This window comes from Rattus rattus, chromosome 3, assembly GCF_011064425.1.
Source record: "Rattus rattus isolate New Zealand chromosome 3, Rrattus_CSIRO_v1, whole genome shotgun sequence".
NCBI lineage: Eukaryota > Metazoa > Chordata > Mammalia > Rodentia > Muridae > Rattus > Rattus rattus.
Genome location: NC_046156.1, coordinates 15,441,252 through 15,465,007, shown reverse-complemented (window position 1 = coordinate 15,465,007; position 23,756 = coordinate 15,441,252). Strand labels below are relative to the sequence as shown.

General features: G+C 42.6%; 1 protein-coding gene across 1 annotated transcript in view; it reads left to right on the top strand.

Moving 5' to 3' along the window:
* The window catches only part of Col24a1 (collagen type XXIV alpha 1 chain), a 255,521-nt gene that overhangs the window by 115,995 nt on the left and 115,770 nt on the right, over positions 1-23,756 (top strand). Inside the window, 2 exon segments of the mRNA XM_032897221.1 lie at positions 1,105-1,149; positions 20,833-20,886. Coding sequence (XP_032753112.1) covers positions 1,105-1,149; positions 20,833-20,886 — 99 coding nt within the window.

The window sequence follows — 23,756 nt, the reverse complement described above, 5'->3', positions numbered from 1 at the left end:
CAGTCCTTACCTTCTCTTGTAGAAGGGAAGTGGCCCCTGCTTGCAGGGCACAGCTCCGGTGAACTCCATAGTCCATCATTTGGAGTTACGAGGAGTAGTTTGGGTCATATAGGAGGTTTTACTCCACACCTGAACTGGGCTTTGAGCATCAAACCCAAATCAGATGCACTAAGACCCCTGCACTAAAATACAGGTATTTTCCAAGTAACTGGGAGAAATAACTATGAAAGGATTTTCTTAGGTTAGAAATTAGCGCCAAGTAGACCAAACTATCGAATGAGTTATGGAAACCCCTGGGTTCACAGAGCATGTGGACTACAAGATTGTGCCTCCAGAGTTATAGATAAAATGTCCCGTCTCCGGCTGCCGGCCCTGTCAACTGGGGTTACAGGCTCTCACCCTGAGGACAGCTTTGGGGGTTATCTGTGTTGGAAGTACAGAATCCTTGGTGCAAGGGCTTTAATTACATTCGTAACATCCTTTATAGTGCCTTTTATTTATCTTGAAAATATTTTTACTTTACATGCCAGAGTACAAGGGTATGGGTGAAGGTCAAAGGACAACTTCCAGGGTTTGGTTCTTTCCCTCCACTTGGCTATTCAGGCTTGGCAGCACTGGAAAAGAACACAATAACATAAGACATTTTATTTAAAATGTAACTTAGCAAAGACTTTAATGTGTCTACATGAATTTCTCTATCACAAATGTTCAGTACCAATGGAGGCCAGAAGAGGGCGCTGGATGCCCAGAAACTAGATTTACAGATGGTTGTGAGATATTGCGTGGGCGCTGCAGTCAAACTTGTGTCTTCTGCAAGAGCAGCGAACGCTGAGCCACCGCTCCAGCCCTAAGCATGTTGTTTTTAAAGTGGCAGAACATAATGAATGAGGGAATGCGACTTCAATGTGTAAACAATTATTATTTGAATAAAAGTGGGGAAAAGGCCACGTTTCACAAAGATCCTGTAAGCCAGTTTGAATAACTGACGTTGCTGTTGCTTTCTCTCCCGTTGCTAGGTAACTATGTAAAACGGAAGCAGAAGAAGCCGTGATTAGTGCTGCTGACAAACACTCATTTCTGCAATTTTATATTCTTGATCAACAGGGAGAAACGGGAGACCAAGGAGATATTGGGAAAATTGGCGAAACAGTAAGCTGGTTTTCTATGCTCAAGTTTTGTTGTTGATGTTTTTTTCCCCCACCATCTGTGTTTCTTGGGAATGGTGTTAACCCTGATCTATTAGCTATTGTTGTGTTAGCAAGAACTGGAACAGAACGTATCCACCACAGATGTACACTCACATCTGATGGTCCTATGGACAAATGAAAGGTTATGGTGCACGGGATATGGAGATGGGCTGTGATTTGGGCCATGTTTATGGTCTTAGGAGCATCTTTCTTGTTACTCTTTGACATTCCATTTCAGTTCCATTAGGTTCAGTCTAAATCTGACCGTATGAGAAAGGTATTGTAAACGAGATAAGGGGGCCAAATGTCTGAAATTGCAGCTACAATTGTAGCTCTGTGTCACGTTTGTGAGTTCGAGACCAACCTGGTTTATATAACAAAACACTGTTTCAAAGAATAAATAACCACAAAAAGCTGGTTAGATCATAACAGAGCGTGTGCTGGTGATCTGACTTAATATTTGAAGGGGAGGGCCCAAGCACAAGCCGGGAAGTGTCAGGTGTGGTATTGTTTTTAATCAGATGCAGTTTGCTTAGGCTTACCTTACGGTTGTAGCAGAAAGTACCTTGTAACTTTGTAAGATGCATTTTTTTAATGGTGCACTTGTGAGTGTGTGTGTGTGTGTGTGTGTGTGTGTGTGTGTGTGTGTGTGTGTCCGTGATTCATTGCTACTTTCCTGTCATTTCAAACATATGCTTAGGGCTGGAGAGCTGGCTCAGCTGGGGCCAAGGAGCTGGACTTCAGGCAGTTGTGCAGTGCTGGACAAGGGCACTGGGAACCGAGGTTCAGCCCCCTGCAAGAGTACTAGACACGGACGAGCCACCTCTCCAACTCTGCACATAATGATTATATCATGTCTATAAAATAATTTTGATTTGAATCTACTTTCAATAATGAGGAAGACCATCAAAAATAATTTCAAGGAGACTGGGGCGATGTCTCCAACAGTGTGTGTTTGCTGTGCACACAGAGGGACCTGAGTTTGGATCTCCATAACCCAAGCAAAAACCAGCACTCGCTATAATCTCAGTGCTTGAAGTAAAAAGAAGATGCTGGGAGCTTGCGGGCCAGCCAGGCCAGCTGGGACAGTGGACTCTAGGGCCAGTGAGGTCACCTGCCACGAGGAACAGGAGAACAGGACACCTGAGGTCACCCTCTGACCTTCACACTCTTGCACCCTGAGTGTACACACACACACATATGCACACACATATGCACACACACATGCACACACACACACACACCACGTACACACACCACATACACAAATACACAAAAAGAAAAATTTTAACAAGGGGACCTATATAAAAAAGCGATGAACTGTCAAGGGCGGAAATGTCTACCGTGTGCAAGGTTAGCTGTCACGAAGCAAGTGAGTGAGATGGTTTGTCTCCATGAGCAAATTCCCACATAGCCTAGCTCAAGACTTAAATAGAAGTCGAATTTTCTACAAAATCATTTTGTAAGCTTAACTTGTTTTACAATCCTCAGTCCCAGTGTTGTAATAAGAAAAAAAATACTTTGAGTCTTAGTTTTACCATTGCCATATTAGTAAAAGTAGTAATTAATTGTCAAGGAATTGTTACTACTCCCAGGTAAGTCTCAGTCAGCAAAAGGTAAGCGTTTTATTTGTGGGTTTGCCAAGAAAAAAAACTATACTTTTAGTATAGTTCTTAGATCAGATTCTACAAAATATCTAATAGGATTGCAGTGATTTTATTTCTGTGGTCAAAGAATTTGAGTGTCAGCTTGCTTAGGAAGTGTGTGTGTGTGTGTGTGTGTGCGTGTGTGTGTGTGTGTGTGTGTGAGAGAGAGAGACAGAGACAGAGACAGAGACAGAGACAGAGAGACAGAGAGAGGGGGAGAGAGAGAAGGAAAGAGAAAGAAGAGACTACAGTCAAGATCCAATGTTAAAATGCTAATTAATGACATTTTCTTAGCATGTTACATATTTCCTTAGTCACACCGATTAGTTCCATACAACAGAAGAGCCAACAGCTCCACTGCTATCCAGCGGGGGTGTGGCCTACTGAAGTGCTAGATTTCTGGGACTGGAATAAAAGCACCACATTACTCATTTGCTATGTTTCGGGCATCAGCCAATGATGCAATATTTCATTTAATTCTCAGAGCCCATGGCTCCCTAGATTTTACAGTGAGAAATTCAGAGAAGAGAAATGATCGGTTATAAGTTACGTAACTAAACCTTAATTCCAACCCAGTTTTCCAAGTACAAGACCCCAACTTCCATGTCTACGAATAGCCATGAATAGTTGCTCATCGTAACAACCCTCTTGGAAATTTGGAATAACGCAGCATCCAGTAACACTTCAATCTTCACTTCAGGCGATCCTTCCGGTAGTCATTTGATTGTCTCAACTGAGTGACTTTTTCTGTCTCTACTCATACTCCTTAGAACCAGATCTGTCACTGAGCCTGTCAAGCTCGACAGTGTCGTCTACGGCTTCCATATCATCTATGGTCATTTCTTGTACTCAGAGAATTGATTTCTATAAATCTGTTCCAAAGCATTCAATTTCCTTTATTGTTTTCATTAAAAATAACAAACTTAATTTCTATAAATGCTTCTTATAAGTCCCCAGTTTCTTTATAATTTTTTATTTAAAAAAAAAAAGAAACTACATTTACTCACCGACAGTGATACAATTTGTAGATCAACAGTGAGTGACACGATGTAACCAAAAAGTTGCTTAGTGTTTTAAAATTCCTGGCATTGAGATTGAGGACAATAATTCAGTATTTTATTTTTTTTAATTGCTTATTTTATTTATTTATTTCAAAAACTATTTCCCTTCCCCATTTCTCCTCTGCAAACCCCCATCCCATCTCCCTCACCCCTGCCTCTATGAGGGTGCTCCCCCAGCGACCCAGCCACCCACTCCAGCCTCCCCACCCTAGCATCCCCCTACGCTGGGGCATTGAGCCTCTGCAGGAGCAAGGGCCTCCCAAGTATTCTCAGAGTTTTCAAATTTGTGATAGTTTAAATGCACTTCTAATAGTATTCACACTTTATCATTTAAATAGCTAAAATTTTTGCTTAAAGAATAAAATGCACTGAATTTAATATTTACAGACAGCTATGTCCTATAGAAAAAAAAACAGTACAGACCAAACAGCGAAGAAGTCTAGTCAGTCTTGGCATACAACTGGATTCAAATAACTAAACTTTTCGTTATTTGTCAGGAACAATCTGGGATTTATGATGTCAAAGAATAATTCCAATTCTAAGAATCTGCGACGCTCTTCTAAGAAGTTTAATATGCCTGCTCTTCCTCTGTCTGCCTACTGACAACTTCTCCCTGGCCCCATGCTAATCTCACTACCTCCTTCTGAAGGATGAACAGACCAGACACCATTTATTGGCTTACACAGTTATACTTGTGTGTGTTTCTCTGTGGGAGTGTGTGCACATGCATGCGAATGCTTACAGAAGCCAGAAGGTGGAAGATTCCCTGGAGCTGGAGTTGTAGGTGGGTAAGAGCTGCCTAACATGGGTGCAGGGCACCAAATGTGTCATCTTCAAGAGCAGCAAGTGTTTTCAACCGCTGGACGTTAGGGGCCATGACTTCATAGCCATTCCTGAGTAGAGTGATAACTTCTGTGGAATTCTCGTTATGGTTGATGATGCTCAAAGCCAGACAGGAACATTCTCAGAAAAGTGGAGATGCCTTTGGGGAGACATCAGCGGTGACCAGAATCTTTCTAAGCACCAAGGTGCTCTGTTACCTTAAATAGAAGGTTGAGAATATTTTCCATAAAGTATCTTTGGGTTCATTCGTTTGCAATTATTACACCTCTTCCCACTTGGCGACATTCATGGTTATCTTACAGTCCAGTCACCCTAATTTATCTCTTAAAACGTAGCTTTGCTTCCTGAGTTTTACTTTATGCGTGTCTTAATTTACCAATGTCTGGAGATTCATCCTCTGCCCTCTCCCCCATGCTGTGCTAAATGGCGATGAGTGACCAGTGAACAGAAAGAGAAACAGGAAGGTCCTGGATTAGCCTCAAAATCAAGAACCCCACCCTTCTTAACAAAATGGTCAGAACCAGGGAAGCCATGATGGGTGACCCCTGAGGGCTTCAAAGCCCAAAAGGGAGGGAAACCGAGGGAGAAATTAAGACAAAAATTCTGCTTATCAAGGGCCCATTCTCCATCTTAAGGTGACCATCCTGCGCTCTCATTGCTGTGGGATGTGTCCAGTCTGCGTCACCTGTAGGCTATGGTTTAGAAGGTCAAGATCCAAGATTCTAGTCTCCAGCTCCCAGATTTTTCTTTTCACACAGTAACCAGCAAACTGCCCCTGCTCGAAATGGGACCTTGAAGTACGGCCTTGGGAATGAACGGTGAGGAAGATCTGACCTAATATTTAGGAAAAGTTATAAGGAAGAGAAAACCAAGGTTTTAACCTATAATATCCTAAGCCAACCTGGCAACGCGCTTTTAGAATATTGTCAAATATTATTAGTTTGCAAGGGATATGGAAACTTATTTATAATGGAAACAGAAACGATTTTGGAGAAACTGGGAAGTGTTTCAGAAGCGCTCACATAAACCCCTCACTTGATAGAGTGCCTAGGGCTGTGCTTGGGTAAAATTACCATGGAATTAGCTTGATACAAACTCATTTTATTATGTTCCAGGCTTTTTCCCCCTTTCATGAAAGGGGAAATTGCTAGCTTTAAAGGGACCTACTAAATCATAGCTCCTGTTTCCTTGAAGGAACAGATCCAGAGGCTGGAAGCACGATTTAACCAACGAGGTAAAGCTAATGTCCCAGTTGACCACAAATTACCTTGACCTCAGCACATTCTGAGTTTCACAGTCATTTTCTTATGAAATGTCAGCTACCTTCTTCTGTTTCCTGCTATACGTGCTAGGTAGGGCACAACTGTAAATACTGTCAACCCCCTAAATGGCATGAGTGATCTGTTTCTTCTTAAGTAATGGAAAGTTATGCAGAATGGACACCCATGATACATGCTGTCCTCAGATGGGTCTTTATTAAATATGTTACCAAAAAAAGGCACTCATTATTGAAAACTCGTGATAGACCAGGAACTTTGACTATGTTAGATTTGTTAATATCCACAAATACCTTGGTAGATGTAATTATTCCTGTTCTATGCTTTAGAAAGCTGGTATCTCTGTCTATCGGAATAACTTGTCATGGTCCAGGAGCACAATGGTGAAGTTAGGGCTAAGAGGAGTTTTCCCTAATGTTTCCAGATTATATCCTGGGACCACTGGGCTGCAGGCTTCCAATTGTGTTCCTAATCAATGCCTGCTTTTACTACACGGGAGTACAAATCGCACACCACAATTTTGAGAAGGCAGGTTTCTCCAAAGCCACAGCCTTTCACCCTTGAAATGTACCAACAATGTTGTAAATCTGATTTAAAAGCCATTACAATGTACATACATTGTACTATGTCTATGGAGGCACAAAACATGAGAAGAGAAACCTGGTGTGGTAGGGACCACTTGTTAACACAGCACTCCCAAGGTAGTGAGCGGCAGGAGGACCTGCAGTTCAAGGCTGTCCTCAGCTAGAATGGACTAGAAAAGATCCCATCTCCAAAAATAGAGCGGAAGAGTGACTAACACGGGGCACCAAAGGGCTGGCGTGGAGAGCCTCGCTGGTCCCTAAACAGTGACTGCACCGATGTGTGAACTGCTTTGGTCACACATTGCTGTGATATTTATTCTTCCCACCCAGGAGTGTGCCCTCTATTTTCATCTACTTTAAATAATTTTATCATTTATAAAGATGTGCATCTCACTATTTTTTCTTCAGCTTGAACCTGTACTTCTGTGTCTTAGAAGGATAGCATTTTTTGTGTTTACTTGTGTATGTGTGTGTGTGTGTGTGTGTGTGTGTGTGTGTGTGTGAATGCACCCATGGGGACATGTGCCAATGAAGGCTAGAGTCACCAGATCTCGTCAGAGCTGTAGTTTTGCCAGCAACCAACAACAGGTTCTGAGGACTGAACTCGGGTCCTTTGTAAGAGCAGGATGCAGGCTTTTCAGCCTCCAGAGATACAAAGACTTTTACAGCCAGAGAAAGGTGGAACTTCAGTCTTCATTTACGTATCTGTCATCCATACGTACCTACTGAAAAAGCTTGAGTGCTAGACACACCATTAAGGTAGTTTCTGGTGTAGACAATGACAAAATAGATATCCATAAGATTTTATTGAAAAGTCTGTTCCGGTACATAAGACACTCTAAGAAAAAGAAGTAGAAGGTCTTTTGGCATGGCCCATGAGGACATGTGCGTTGATTGCAAGTTTCTATCTTTGGTTGAGAACATATTTCCATTCTCTCAGGTGTGGGTGTTGTGGTGCGCATAGGAGCTTTTGAGGAGACGATATTCTAAGTTGTCCGGAAAGGGTCTAATGCTGGCCTGTCTGTTGGAATGCTGTTCTAATGGTCTTCCCTTCCAGCTGTGTTTGTGTGCACCAAGTTTAGTCGATTGCTGGTACATTGTATCTTCTTTTATACACATATGTAGCCATCAGCACAATGGTAAAAGTGGTGGTTTTTGGTGAAAATATGTAAGACAAAGAATGTGTTGGTCCTTTTAGTTTAAGAAATTAAGGGACTGGTGCAGGGAAATGATGGAAGGGTCTGGGATAAGGGAACCCCTTGGGAACTCCTGCTAAAATGACTTCCTTGACAGAATGTGATGGCCAGATGACAACCTGGGGATGAGCTGGTGGAAATAGCCATGCTTCTCCCTTAAAAAAGAACCCGTGACCTGTGTGACTTGTGGGCTACACTCCCCACTGTTCAGCCTTATAAATAGCATAGAGCAGGGGTCAGCCAGCATTTGTGTAGAGAGCCAGTAGCTGTGTTTAAAATCCTGAGCCATATGGGGTCTGTTGTAGTCTCTCAGCCATGATGCTGTACTGTGAACCCAACCACAGATGACAATGAATGAATGAGCCTGGCTCTGTTTCCAGTGAAACTTTATTTATAAAAACAGACAGCTGGCGGGAATGGGCCGCAGGCTGGAGTGTGTCTCTTCCCGCTCTACAATGTTTCAGTCGTTCCAGGAGGTGGCAGCTTTACTGTGTCTGCCTTATGTACACCCTGCTTCCTTAGTCTTTTGTCACTAACAAAAAGGCACTGGGTCTCAGTTTCAAATCCAAACACTCATTCAAGCTAGCAGGCAGGTGGTGCTGCCACCATTCACTGGTTGGTTTTGTTTGTTTGTTTCTTCTTTTGTGCTGGTTGCAAACAAAATGAATTTATTTGCTTTTTATATGTGTCAAGTCAAAGGATGCAACCAGAATTTACCACTTTCCCTCTAACGCACACTTGAGATTATTACCAGGAAGCATTTCTAACATTGACGAAATATTTTCCTTGTGTGTTATATTTCCCACTGAGATGAGGTATTTTGCATTTGGGCTCAGCCTTGCTTATAAAATGTCTCCTGTTTTTTGTTTTTTTTTTTTTTACCTTAGTGTAAGATTAAGCCATACAAGGCATGATCATAATACAAGAAAGAAATGACTGTGGCTGGGCGTAATCTTTCTCCTCTTGGCAAATGATGTCTTCACCTTTCAAGGGAGCTATCTGGGCTTCTCTGCACTGTTTGAAAGGCACCGTCCTACCCTTGGGCTCTGAGGTGTCACAGGATCACTCCAGTACTATTACAAAAGCCCACAGTACAGTTATGAGAGAACTGCAGAGAGATTTCTCAGTGCCAGTGAAAAAGGAAGTCTCGTGAGGACATCTTCCTCCTTCCGTCTCTTCTCCCTTTCCTTCCTTATTTTTCTGAGACTTAAAGCAAACACATAAAGGTTACTTATTTGTCTGTGTAAATACAACGTGAGGATTTCCATCATTTCAGTATTTTAATTAAGAAACCATTAACCAGTGTATGAGATGCCTTCCTTCTACAAATATCTATGATCATTTGCATACTCAGGGGAGAGAACAAACTGATCTGGACACTGAACCCACTTCAGAGACCTCATACAAGACTAGGATGACAATCCAAGCGTTAAAGGATCATGAACTTAATGGTCCCATCTACCTGATGCAGAAATTATCCGTAAAACAGTTTTGGGTGATCCTGTGGATCCATTACACTGGATAAAATTCCTCACTGGAAAAGTTATATATATATATATATATATATATATATATATATATATATATATGTTGAAAATGATTTTTAATGCTTTTTTAAATATGTGATACTGTTCTTCCTTGTGGTTAAAGAGAATTTTAAAGCTGGATGGTGTAACAAGAGGGACCTTGTCCACATGTTTTTCAGAGTAGAAAGCTGAGATCAAACCTGGTTCAATGACTTTCTTCAGAACTTAGATGTTAAGCTAGAACCAACGTCTTGGCATTTGCAGGTGGCGTGGCCTACTGTCATCCCCCCAATTATCAGCAACAATGATTAATTAGTAGGAGTGATGGAAACTTGAGAGAGCAGATTTCTCACACTCTAGTTTGGTCTTGGATAGAATTCACAAAATTCACATTTCCAATCAGGATTGCCTGAAAAGACATCCAGAACTAATTTTGTTCTTCATATTTGAAAAAAAAAATCCTCTGGGCTTATAAGTGCACATCCCTCTGTGTGAACGGGCCTGCTAGTTATTAGTCTCAGCGAGACCGCACAGTGAGGAAAGTTATTGCAACACAAGTGTCACCGCAGGGGAATTTCCTTTATTTCTCATCCAACTTTCTTTAAAAAAAAATAGCCTAAGTTGAATAAAGATAGGTGGCCGCCCTCTGTTGACATTCACGTTATCACCTTTGATCGATTACCCAACGGAGGTTCGCCATTCGCCACACGGCCAGGCAAGCTTGGTGCAGCATGAAGGTCCCTTTCCTCTCTCGTGTCCCCAGGCGTGTGACTGGAAGCAACCGCTCGGAGGACATGCCACGCATAGCCTCCTGATCGTTGCCAGAGCTGCCTGGCAAAGACAAAGCTCCTCTCTGAGCTTTCATTTCGTGACCGCACATTTGATCCTGGAGAACAAGGGTCAGGTAGTTGATGGGGAAATGTCAGAGCCTGACATTTCCACTTGGATACTTGGCAGACCATCAAGAGACACTTGGTGGGGGACCTTAGGTATCCACATGGCAAGAGGCTGGAGTAGAAACTATGGCCCAAAATAGACCTGCCCGAACCTCAGGAACCTGTAAAATTATGAAATACCTGTCTATAGTCTAAATTTAATTGACCATAGAAACAATATGCATTCTTCAGTGTGACACATAATATTATGCTTCAAAGTATTCTGTTGACTAAATAAAACAGCATCTATTTTATGACATTTTAATAAAATGCTCGTAAATGTAGGATTTTTCACAAAATTATTTTTCTTCGGTTGTTAAGCCATGGGTACAGGTAGTGTATCATCAGTGCCTAGAGACCTCAAAGCGTCAAATGCTCATGTGTTTGAATGCTTGGTCCTCAACTGCTTAGCATTTCCTTGGAGGCTGTGCAGCCTTTAGAAAGTAGACTTTGCTGAAGGAAGTGGTTCACACAGGGAAAGTCTTATAGGTTATACCCAGCTGTAGTACCACCATCTCTTCTTCCTCCTCCTCCTCCTCTTCCTCCTCCTCCTCTTCCTCCTTCTTCTTTTCTCCTCTTCCTCCCTCTCTCCCCTTCTTCTCCTCTCTCCATTTCTCCTCCTCCCCCCCTACCCCCCCCCCCCCCCCTTCCCTTTCTCCCCTTCTCTCCTCCTTCCCTCCTCCTCTTCCTCCTCCTCCTCCTCCTCTTCCTCCTCTTCCTCCTCTTCCTCCTCTTCCTCCTTCTCCTCTCCTCCTCCCCCTCCTCCTCCTATTCTACCTATAGGTCCACCAAAAGTAAAGAGTCCAAGCCACACTTTCCCAATGAACACTGCCTTGCCTTCTCCTCCATGGTGGCATCCTCAACCAAGAGCCAAAGTATATCTTCTGTCCCTTTCATTGTTTCCTATCATGTATTTGGTCATATCAATGAGAAAAAACCTTACCCAGGTCCAAATTAATTTTTCCATGCACATTTTATTTATGCCATGTAGGTAAAGTACCTGTGTAGTCAGGTCCTGTACCTACTCCCAAGCTGCAACCATATATACCAGCTAAGCCTTTTATTCTTTAGAGATGGCCTTTTCTGTCTATAGCAGGCACTCCAAATCCCTAGGTGGCATGTGAGTACAGTCTAGTAATTAGAGAGGAACATGAAAATCCCAACTAGGGTGTGTGTGTTCTTTAAGGGGAGGAGCATGCTGGAGGACAGTGCTAACATATGATGAGAAAGGACAAGCCACTCCTCTAAGCAGGAAGAGCTAGGGTCTAATGGCTCGAACTCTTCAGGGACCTCTGTCTAGACATTCCCCTCACACTGGTCAGAGTCTAGTTTTTCCTGAACCAATTTTCTATTGACCTCAGCACGTTAAACTCGCCTCTGTTGGGAGTTTAAGCTTCTCTGCAGTTTGGTCAGTGTGGTGAATAAATCAAGAACTTCATATGGTTTTCTCTGCCCTCTTATTGGTGATCTCTAGGTAGTATATGACTCGTCGGTGTGTTAAGTGGGCAGCCTTCTCGTTGTACTCTCGTCGAGCCTGGATGTAAGTCTGTCTGCTGAGGCCTTAACCTGGAAAGTGCTCAGGAAAGAAGCAATGAGTCCTAATGTATAGAAGAGGGTGGGTGGCTTGTATTTGTGGTCACCCCTTCTGCTTTATTCAAGGTATCCATTGACTTAGTCAAAATAAAATTATTATCTTCTGTATTCCGGGAATTAGGCCAAACACAAGAGATCGAGGTGCTTTATAGCACACTCAGACTGATAAACTTAAAGCCATGTCCTTCTCAATGGTGACGAATTTAGAAAATGTACTAGACAGACAGACTTTTGTGCCACTGTGTCCAAATACCTGAAAGAATCATTTAAGAGAGTGAACTCTTATGTTGGCTCAACCGTGTAAAAAGGCTGAACCCATGTATTTGCGCCAAACATCACGGCAATGGGGGCACTCCCTGGGGCTGTTCTTGATATCTGGGTAGACAGCAAGCAGAGAAGGCAGAGGGCAGGAAGCGGCCAGAGTAAAGTCCACCCCTCACTTCTTCAGGGGCCTTGCTCCAGCTAGATTCCACCTCCAAGTAATGCCAGCATATTATGAATCTATCAAATGGTCACCTATGCTATCGATGAGGTAAAAGCTTTCATGATCTAGAAAGGTCTTCACACATTCACACACAGACGTGCTCTTCTTAATTTCCCAGATGTTTCTTTATTCATTCACTCAAGTTACTCATCACACACACACACACACACACACACACACACACACACACACACACACACAAGGCTGCTTGCTGCAAACCATGCTGTCAAACGAATAACTTCTGAGATTATAGATTTCATTTGAAAATGTGAAGGAATGATCCAAAGATTGGTCATTGACATATGAACAAATAATCAGAAAGGCCTCGGGTATAAGCCTTAAAATTACCCTCAAATAAAAAATCTGAAGGAAAACCATTGAAAACAAAAATAATAGACATCGTTCATCCTTTGCCAATTTGCTCTCCCCGCATAATAAATCCGAGATTTTTCCTTATCGTTTCCTCCCTCCACATGCATACTCTCTAGGGTTGACTCTCAGTTACGACTGTTTCCTGATGGTCTATGAAGTTCTTGGCCCGAGGCCCACATTTCCTCTGTACTCGGAGCATTCCTACCAGAATCCCTCAGTGCTATTTCTTCTTCATCATGTTTTGAAAAGGAATTCTTGTGGCTAGAGAGATGGCTCAGCAGTTAAGAGCACAGGCTACTCTCCCAGAGAACCGGGATCAGTTCTCAGCACAGACGTGGTGGCTCACAATTGCCTGTGAGTCACAGTTCCAGGGACCTGAGACTCTCTTCTGGCCTCTTCAGACACAAGGAACGCACATGGTGCACAGATATACACAGGCAAAACCCCACACACACAAAAGCAAGCAAGCCAACAAACAAATAATAAGGAACTCTTGGACTGGGAGATGGCCTACTTGGTAAAGTGCTTGTCCCACAAGGAGAAAGACCTGTGTTTAGATCTCAAACATGCAACACAAAAAGGGACAGGTAAGGCAGTGCATGTCTTTAGCCTTAGCTCTGAAAGGGAGGAATTAGATCGTTCCCCAGAGCTTGTCGACCAGCCAGCTTAGCCAAGCAATGGCCACCGTGTGTCTCAAAAGAAGACACAGAGAGAGAGAGAGAGAGAAAGGAAGACACCAAGTCTCAACCTCTGGCCTCTACACACACACACACACACACACACACACACACACACACACACACACACACACACACACACGGACATGAGTCCCTGCATATACACATGCATACACAAAAAAAGAAAAGAGAAGGAAACAGTGATTCTGCTGTGTCACTCAGCTGGATGACATGGTCTTCCTTACCCATCCCTTGACAAACCATCGTGGGGCCATCTTCTTGAGAAAAGGTGTGAGCGTGAAGACGTGACACAGGTAAACAGTTCCTGTGAGAACACATGTCCCATTTAGTGCTTGAAAATGGAGATTTTTTTTTCATGTGTGGCTCAACTTTTGCTTCTCCGTTCACCAAAAAGTTCATATTACATTGATATGCCAAGATGACACTTGAAAGGTTAAAAAAAACAAAACAGAACAAAACCTGGCTAAATATCGTGGTTTTCTATAGTAGCAGTGGGGAGAGTGTACATCTGTCATGGTGAGATAGCCTAGATACTTTGCGTAACTTTGAAAGGAAAACAAAAACCACTGATATAAATATTACAGCTAATAAGTTCCCAAGATGCAACAGAACGAAGTTCTAGGGAATTTGCTTTCTGCACTGTGCTTTGGAGTAAAATTAAAAATCTCCGAGGTCTGCCGTCTTTTATCCTGTCACGCAATTGTTCACGTGTTTAAGATGTGAACTCTTTTGAGGTCTCCGTAAGGCACAGTGATGTTCGAAGACAGTTATCAAGTAAAGGAACTCTCTGTAAGATGTGTTCTAGCACCTTTTCGAACCAGGAAACATTCTAATTTTATATTACTCTTAGAATGAATCTGTAGGATGTGGTTACTTAAAAAAAATAGAAGCAGAACATTTTTGGAGTTTTTACTGACTTTGGGAGGAAAAATAATATTTCACTTGATTCTAAAAGTCGATTTATCCCACATCAGGCTCTTTTGGCCCTCCACATTTTGGCTCTAGTTAACAAAATCTTTAAATAGACCATTACGTATCCCACTTTGCAAAAACGTGAAATGTTTTCAATTATTATGTTTTTTTTTAACTCCCAAGCAGAGCATGGCCTAGCTGAGGACTTTGTCGTATTCCCCACTGTGCGTTCCACGTAGGATCAGTGCGTAGAAGAGTCTTGATGAGCATTCTTCCCCAAACGGCATGTGTTGTCGATAATTCCTAAAAGTGGATGAGATGGCTTCCACAAGTGTTTTGTGTTCATTAAATGCACAACAGAACGGATCGGAGCCTCATGAGCCATATGGTCCGTTTTCACACTAGATTCTACTTACAGCGTGCAAACGCAGCGTGGAGGGTTGATAAGCAAGTGGGCATGGCTGTGTTTCAGGGCAAAATGCCGAGGATATGCGTTCTGTATGCTAACTCGTGTCTGCCGACTCCCGACTGCTGGAATTCTGTATGATTTTTATCTATGGACAGTATTTTTTGTTAACTGCTTAACCTTGGTGGTCATTCATTCCAAACTGATTGGTAAGGCACATTAAACATAATAGACATTGAGTTACTAAAACCTTACTTGTCTCATCTATAGAAAAGTATACACCATTTTAAAAATAATTTAGGGGTTCCTGTAAAAACCACTGAAAGTAAATGATTAGTAAGAATCAAAGTTTTAATGCTAGCTAAAAATAGACTTTTATAGACTTTATCATTATGACTTTAAACATATAATTTCTTGGCTACTCGTCCCTGAGAGAAGAGCTCTCTGATTTCCATCTTTTAGGACAGAGTGTCTTGAGCCTGGGATGATGGCTCAGTGAGTAGCAGTATTTGCTATGATTTCAGAAGGACCTGAATTCAAATTCCTGACACCAGGCAAAGATAAAAATCTGAGTACGGCTATGCATGTCTGACCTAGCACCGGGCCACGGGAATCCTGGGAGCTCACTGGGCAGCCAGCCTAGCCTAACTGGTGGTTGGCCTCAGTGCATATATGCACGTGGGCATGTGAGAGAGAACGGGAGAATGAGAGAGAGACGGAGACAGAGACACAGAGAGAACAAGAGCAGGAGAGAGACTAAGAATGTGGGGTGGATTATAAACTGCTAAGCAGTGTGATGTGGGTGTCATGACAGGGTGTAACTAGGTCATAAGAGACACGGCAGTGTACACTCTGCCCACTTTCTATCTGGGATCATTTGCTCTGTGGTGAGGCAAACTTCACAAGATTGGCTTGCCGAAGAGGTCTGTATGGCAAGGCCGTGATGCCTCCAGCCCACATCCTTCTTAGGTGTAAATCTGCTAGTCCCAGTCTTTCATCGATTGTGTCAGAGGCCGGAGCCAGAGCTGCCCACGGAAGCCATAGCCATCCATCCCTTGGTTCTGACGTGCAGAAATGGTGGCTGAGTAAGCGTTTCTTATTTTAACCCATTCACATTGGGGGAGATGACGTGATGTGAGAACTAAGTCAAGAGCGTGGAATCAATAAAGACAGACACCATCACTCATATTTTCTTTCTGTGAGCTAAATCTCAGTTAGCCATCTCCCATGCTGAACACTAACATCTTTCTTTTTCATCTTTATTAACTTGAGTGTTTCTTATTTACATTTCGATTGTTATTTCCCTTCCCGGTTTCCAGGCCAACATCCCCCTAGCCCCTCCCCCCTCCCCCTATTACTGCCCTCCCCCCAACAATCACCTTCACTGGGGGTTCAGTCTTAGCAGGACCCAGGGCTTCCCCTTCCACTGGTGCTCTTACTAGGATGTTCATTGCTACCTATGAGGTCAGAGTCCAGGGTCAGTCCATGTATAGTCTTTAGGTAGTGGCTTAGTCCCTGGAAGCTCTGGTTGCTTGGCATTGTTGTACATAAGGGGTCTCAAGCCCCTTCAAGCTCTTTCAGTCCTTTCTCTGATTCCTTCAATGGGGGTCCTGTTCTCAGTTCAGTGGTTTGCTGCTGGCATTCGCCTCTGTATTTGCTGTATTCTGGCTGTGTCTCTCAGGGGAGATCTACATCAGGTTCCTGTCGGCCTGCACTTCTTTGCTTCATCCATCTTATCTAGTTTGGTGGCTGTATATGTATGGGCCACATGTGGGGCAGGCTCTGAATGGGGAACACTAACATCTTAATATTGTGAATTTCCATTGGTCAATGACTGACATTATCTCCTGAACAGAGTCCTGTTCAGAAGGTCTGACCTGTTTTCTGCAGTGTTTCCCCTAAGCTTCCCTGTGACAGTTAAGAGCTCTGGGTCTCAAGGGAGGCCTTTCTTTAATCCATTTGGAGGTGATTCTTATGCAGAGTGTGAGGTGGGAATCCAGTTTTATTCTTCTGTTTTTTGTGAACATCTGGTTTTCCCAGCACCCTTTTTTAAGATGAAAAAGAATGAATGGAAAGGAACAAAACCAGGACTCTTTTCGTTTTTCTAACTAGCATCTGTTGATATTTAAATGGATTGTGATTGTGCCCATGTATACCCAACTAGTCTTTGAGCACTTCAAAATTAAAAATATATTTGCTTCTGGTTCTGAGTTGTATCTCATCTAAGATATTACCTCTATAGGGGGAAATGCCTATTTCGTGGATGATTATGAAAACTAGTCAGGACACTGGGACCTTACTTTTGGAAAGCATTTGTAGTTTGAAAGAGAAGGAGGAGGAGGGAGGGGGATGGGGAGAGGAAGGGGAGGCAGAAGGGATAGGGAGGGGAGAGACAACAATAATAATAATAGGAGGAGGAGGAATAGTAGGAGTAATAAAAGGGAGAGAGAAGGAGGAGGGAGAGGAGGAAGAGGAGGAAGTCATGGGAGTCATTGGCTGATGCACACCTCCCAGCATGAGTTCTATGGCTTGCAGTGAGTTTCCAGTGTAAGTTGGCTGTCTAGCAATGGGGGAGCTGGCTAGGAGTCAGTCCCTGGGGGAATATTAAACCCAGCAGTATAGTCTTGCCATTACAGATGTATTGGTCCTGACCACTTATGATGGATTAGGCTCCAATATCATGTTGTTTAAAAAAGAATCATTCTGCAACAGAGGGGAGAGACATCTTAGGTGTAATTGCTTTCCGCTCAGAAGTGTACTTCTGTTGTAGATGAACTTTCTTTTATTTGGCTGGCCGAGCAGAAATCATGTTCTCAATAGAATAATTTTGCATGGTTTCCAGCAGTAATTGTGTCTCCTCTCTGCTGCCAAACTTCATAAGAGAGTCAGCCACACAAGGTAATTGTTTTCCATGCTTCCATCATGTGTCCATCATGTGGACACTGTTAACTCTTTGGCAGCCATGCCCAAACATGCAGAAGCTACTGAGGCTGTTTCTGGAGGTCACCATTGACCTACAATGACAAATCATATCACTCGGAGTTTTCCTTAAGGATGGTTTTTTCCTTCCCTTGAAACCAAGCTCCTTGGCTTTCTTTGTGCATCACCAGGTCTCCTCCAACCTCACTCTTTCGTTCTCCCTTTCTACCTCTGATAGTCTTCATCAAGATCCTCTCCCTGTTCGTCTCATTATTACTGTGGATGGTAATTGTCCTGCTGTGAGTAGGATGTGTGCTGCATTTTTCTGGTAATTACAACCATGTCTGGGAGACAACTGTGAAACAATTGGAGCGAGGTTCAATTTTTCCAGTTTTATGTCAGTTCATGTGTCATTTTAATTCATTGTATCGTTAGGAAAATATTAGCCACTGGATCAAAATAAACACAAAATTGAGTGTTACAACATGATGCAAAGTTATCGTTACTCGTGTTTCTAAGGCAATTAAGGAAGTCAGGCATCTTCATTGAAACAGTTCTCCAGTCCCTTGGGACCGTTGTCACATGGGGTAGAAAGCAGAGAGGAGGTTTAGTTATTATTCATGTAAACGAGTGTTATATGTCACCGGCCAAGTGTGTAGATTCGTAGTAAATGGTAATCCCCACCAAAGAGCTAGGGGATTTAAAGCCTGTGGGCGTCAGAGTGGCAAGGACCGACTAAAGCCACGCTCAAATTACCTGTTTGGACGAGGACAGTTGAAGGCAGCAGAAAAAGCTTTTGGAAAAAGTTGAGTGAGAGAAAGGTGTGAAGGGAGTGAAAAAGGAGAATGATCAATGACCTAAAACAGAAAATTTGGAAGTAAGCGATGCCTAAGCATGGTACCACAAACAATAGAGGGCAGTGGAGATATAGATATATCACATGATTTCATCACCATGCCACTAACCCACTAACTTTGGTAGTGTTATCAGGATTCTCCTTTTAAAGATGAGGTAGCTAAATTAAGAAGAGGTGTGTGTGTGTGTGTGTGTGTGTGTGTGTGTGTGAGAGAGAGAGAGAGAGAGAGAGAGAGAGAGAGAGAGAGAGATGACTGAGTCACTATATAAACAGAAACATATTTCCAGGATCCTCTTATGTCTTGTGATGATGAAACTCCAGACAGGTGGGTTAAAGATCCAAATAGAGAAGACAAAAAGTGCACATCATTAAAGAACGTAAAAATAAGCTTTTCAAAAGCTACAGTCCCTGCCTATGGAATAGTCACATTTTAAGCACTCGGTGTTTACCTAAGTGTATCCATGCTGTTTAAACTACTCTTCTTTTTTATTTATTTATTTATTTATTTATTTATTTATTTTTCATGTATGTGAGTACACTGTAGCTGTCTTCAGACACACCAGAAGAGGGCATCAGATCCCATTACAGATGGTTGTGAGCCACCATGTGGTTGCTGGGATTTGAACTCAGGACCTCTGGAAGAGCACTCTTCTTAATGTAGCAAGCTCATCTGAAGGGAGATCCTGAAAACACTACCAAAGTTAGTTAGCATGAAATCATGCTCACACACACACACACACACACACACACACACACACACACACACACACACACACACACACACACACATGCATGCACACATAGACACACACACACACTGACACACACACATGCATGCACACGTAGACACACACACACACACACACACACACAATACTTAATACATGTCACTGCATCCAAGATCATGTGATAACCAAGCAGCTACTGATACAGATATGACTGTGAACTAGTGGATAGCAATCATACTATGTATTAAGTTCGATTCTGCTCAATCACCCATCGACCATGGTTCACTGCTTTGTATATGTAAATATATATTATATAAAAATCTATCTAAGCAGGATTTATACCTGGTAGACATTGAAAACATTTCATGTGTCCTTAACTAAAGTTCGAAAGTTACTACTCCCTTACAATTTAAGAAAGAACTGTAATGTGTTCCTGTTCTTTTTTGCTCTTTATATCAACTAAAGAAGAAACAATAAATACGCACAAATACAAGCACAGAGAGAACCCAAGTCATGTTCCTTCCAAATGCCATTGCTGATGGCCGCCTTCCCTCTGTCCTCACAACTGCGGTCCTTCCTCGGGCTGTGTACCAGCTGGAAGCCTAGCCTCCCTTCTTCATTTTGCTGGCTGACCTCTTGCTACTCAAGCTACGGATTGTCTGGCTCCTGCCCTCCCCAGACTCCTTGCTAAAATACCTTCTCTTTCATTCTCCATCACCAACGTTATGTCCTCCATGAGCTTAGGTTATACCCTTCTGTGAGTGGTTTCCCTTCTGTGTTACCAGGTGTTTTGATTTACCAGATGTTTCTAGCTTGATTTGTCACGGTGATAAAACCAAGACCAAAAGCAAGTTGGGGAGGATAAAGCCTATTTAATATATAGGTTTTAGTCCCACCATCAAAGGAAGCCAAGGCAGGAGCTTGAAGCAGGAACCGTGGAGAAACGCTGCTTGCTGGCTTGGAGTTTTAGGCTTGCTCAGCTTACTCTCTTATACACCCCAGGCCCACCCATCCCAGGACATCAGTTAACAACTAAGAAATGCTCCCACGGACGTGCCCGTAGGCCAGGCTGATTGAGGTAGTCCCTCAGTTGAAGTTTCCTCTGCAAGTGACTGTGGGTTGTGTCAAATGGACAGCTGGAGCTAACTACCTCATCAAGATAGGGCCTGAATCTGTCTTACCTCAGTAGCCAGTACCAGAAGAGATACCAAATCCTTGTATAACTGAACAAATAAATGAACACAAATGGGCATCGAGATGCTCTCGAAGGTAGTCACAAAAATGTATGCTAACATATCCCCAACAAGTAGACATGGAGGTTGTAGATATTTATAACATCCTGTTGTTCACTAGTTTATGAGGTCAGAGACTACATCGTCTCCCAACAAAGTATTGCTATGCATTAAGATTTGATTTAGGTAATTTTTGACTCAATGAATAAATGGCTTCTAACAGGAAGTCATAGGCTATGTACCTATTCTACAAAGGATTTGCCTCCAAATAAAATTAAGATGAAGGAGATATAAACAGTAATTATAGGTGACTTAAAAACCATGATGCTATAAGAGCGATGTAATGTATACATATTTTCTGTCATTTTTCTTACAAGGGACCTGTTGGTTTACCTGGAGAAGTAGGGATAACCGGAAGCATTGGCGAAAAGGTAATTCATTTCGTTATTTTGTTTTGTATTAAGAACTGCAGGCTAACTTCAGTCTTCCATATATGGCTTTTAGTGTTGATTGATCGGAAGGCACTTGTCACCGTAAGAGGGGACTAGAGGATGGAGGGTTAGAGACACTAATCACTTTTCTGTGTGTCCACACATCTACAACAAAACATCCAAGTCCAAGAAGCACGTGATGAGAACGCAGCAGCTGCTTGGGCATTTCCCACACTCTCGGTTGCACGAATGGAGTGTCTCACCACGAGGGACCTTCCAACCTGGTGGTTGACAGGCTCATAGGACAGCAACAACCTGAAGGAGGGTTCTACCTTCTTGTATTGTTAGGCCTGTATCGCAGCAGTAATTCGACCAGCGGTGGTCACAGTAGCCATCAAGGCCAGTGAAAAGGCACTGTAGGGCTGGCTCAGCCTCCCCTGGTCCAATCTGTTGGAACTACAGAAAGCACACAGTACTCAGTACCCTCCTGCTCCCAGTACCAAGGTTGAGTCTGGGAGAGAGCAGAGCGTCCTCATCGTCTGCCTCCTCAGCGAGGAGGAGACAACCGATGGGTCTTGTTTTCTCTCTGAATGTTTACTTTTATTGTGTTTACTTGCACCATGTTTTCTTCTGCTGTCAACACGTGCATTTCCCTCTCTTTCCAATGTTGATCATTCTCTTTTTTTTTCTGCACTCTGTCATTTTATTACTTAATACTTCCAGCTTAAATAGCTTTTTAGTTCCTATCTTATTCTTTTTTTATTATCTTTAATCTTTTTTTTACAGTCCAGTCATTATCCCCTTCCTGTTCTGTCTCTGGCAGTTCCTCATCCCAATCCTTCTCCTCCATCTCCAAGAGGAGGTCCCCAACCCACCCCACACACACATACACCGCCAGGCCTCCCCACTCCCTCAGGCCTCAAGTCTCTCAGGGGTTAGGTGCATCTTCTCTCTGAGGCCAGACCAGGCAGTCCCCTGCTGTGTGTGTCAGGGGCCTTGGACCACTGGTGTATGCTGCCTGGTTGGTGGCTCAGTGTCTGAGAGATCTCTGGGGTCCAGTTTAGGTGAGACTGCTGGTCTTTCTATGGTCTCCCTCAACCTCTTCCCGTTTTTCCCTAACTCAATCCCAATGGTTCCTACTTCAGTCCAGCAGTTGTATGTAAGTAGCTACTTCTGTCTGCTGCTTGTTGGGCCTCTCAGAGGGCAGCCATGTTAGGCTCCATTCTGTATGCACACCGCAGCATCAGTAACGGTGTCAGGACTTGGAGTCAGAGTCTAAGTATCTTAGCTCCTCTCTTTTCTCTCCTTAAGGGAATATAGTTGATATTTCTAGTTGGTTTTTCATTGTGCTTAAATATCTGATTTGCTTTTGAATTGTTCCACTGTGGTCTGTTTGCTCTCCCTGGAGCATTGATGGAGATTGAGAGCTTGAGATAAAACCAGCCCCTAAGAACACTTTCACACAGAACCAGAAGGGATATCCCAAGAAATGCAAAAATATTTACATAGAAACACAAGAAAAGTGGAAAGTCGAGGCAGGATGACTCCAGCCAAAGTGAATGAGACCGCAATAACCGAATCCAAAAATAATGAAAAATAATGAAAAAAGACTAAGCAGTGCATTCAGAAGTTCACTTTAAAAAGCACCAGCGACCTCACAGAGGAGTCAAACAAACAGACAAATGGGATAAGAAAGTCAAACCAAGATTTAGAGAAGAATTTTAGTAAGAAAAATGAGAAATTCAGTAAATAAACAGATTCCAAGGGGGAAAGGCAGGAATTTTGGAAATGAAAGGCACCATGAATCAAAACTTGAAACTGTGGACAATATTACCATTAAATTAAGGAGAAGCAAGTTTTTCACAGACTGATGATATGGTTAAGGAATGAATACCTTCAGACAGAAAAAAAAAGGAAAGAATTAAAAGATGAAAAGTAAGACTTCTCAATGTAGAAAAAGAATATATCTGTGAACAAGAAATCCACTCACTGAAGCCATGCCAAACAGTATTCCAAGTGCAGGGACAGATCTGTACATCCAAGAGACAATGTAGAACCCCAAATGGACATAAAAAGGAATGCAATGGCTCCATTGCTGAAATGGAGGTCATGATGTTAAGGGAAACAAGCCGGGCTTGAAAGGAAAACATCTCATGGTTTCTCTCACACGTGGAATTCAGTAAGTGTAAAAGGGAGGCCCTTAGGGTTGGAGAAGGAAAAGCAGGAGACACAGAAATGGTGAGAGAGCGTGTGCACGAGATCAAGGTGTGCTGGGAGCACTCTGAAAATGGAGCAGTGAAAAGTATTACTCTGTACAATCTGTGCTGGTAAAAGGAAAAGTTATTCAAACATATAACATGATACCTCTAATGAAACTCCTAAATATGTTGAGGTGTGGTTAGTTGCATGTTAGTTTCTAGTTTTAGGAGGGTAGGATACCCTTCTGGTTATAAAGATGTAATCTGAAAAGCAAATGTGAAGTGGCCCGTGTAGAATCAGGAAAAAAGGATTGTGTAATTCTACCTTTAAACCTCTCTGGAAGCCATTCTGAATCAGAAAAAGAAGCATTCGGTTTACTCTTTTTTTTCCCCCAATCCCTTTCTTAGACACCTGTGCTACTCGCTCTGTTCAGTCTCATTGCTTACCTGATCCACTTTCCTCTCTTTCGTTCATGGACTAACTGTTGGACTCTATTAATTCCCACCCTCTTAAACAAGGTCCTTACAAATCCCTAGTCCTTCCTGATTTTCCTCCCTCCCTGAGGGGAGAAAAACTTCCTCAGAATTTATAATTCAATTTTTCTCTAATTATTTCATCTCTGCTAATAGCAAATCTGTAGTTACTTGAAAGTAGAATATAAGTTTAACCTC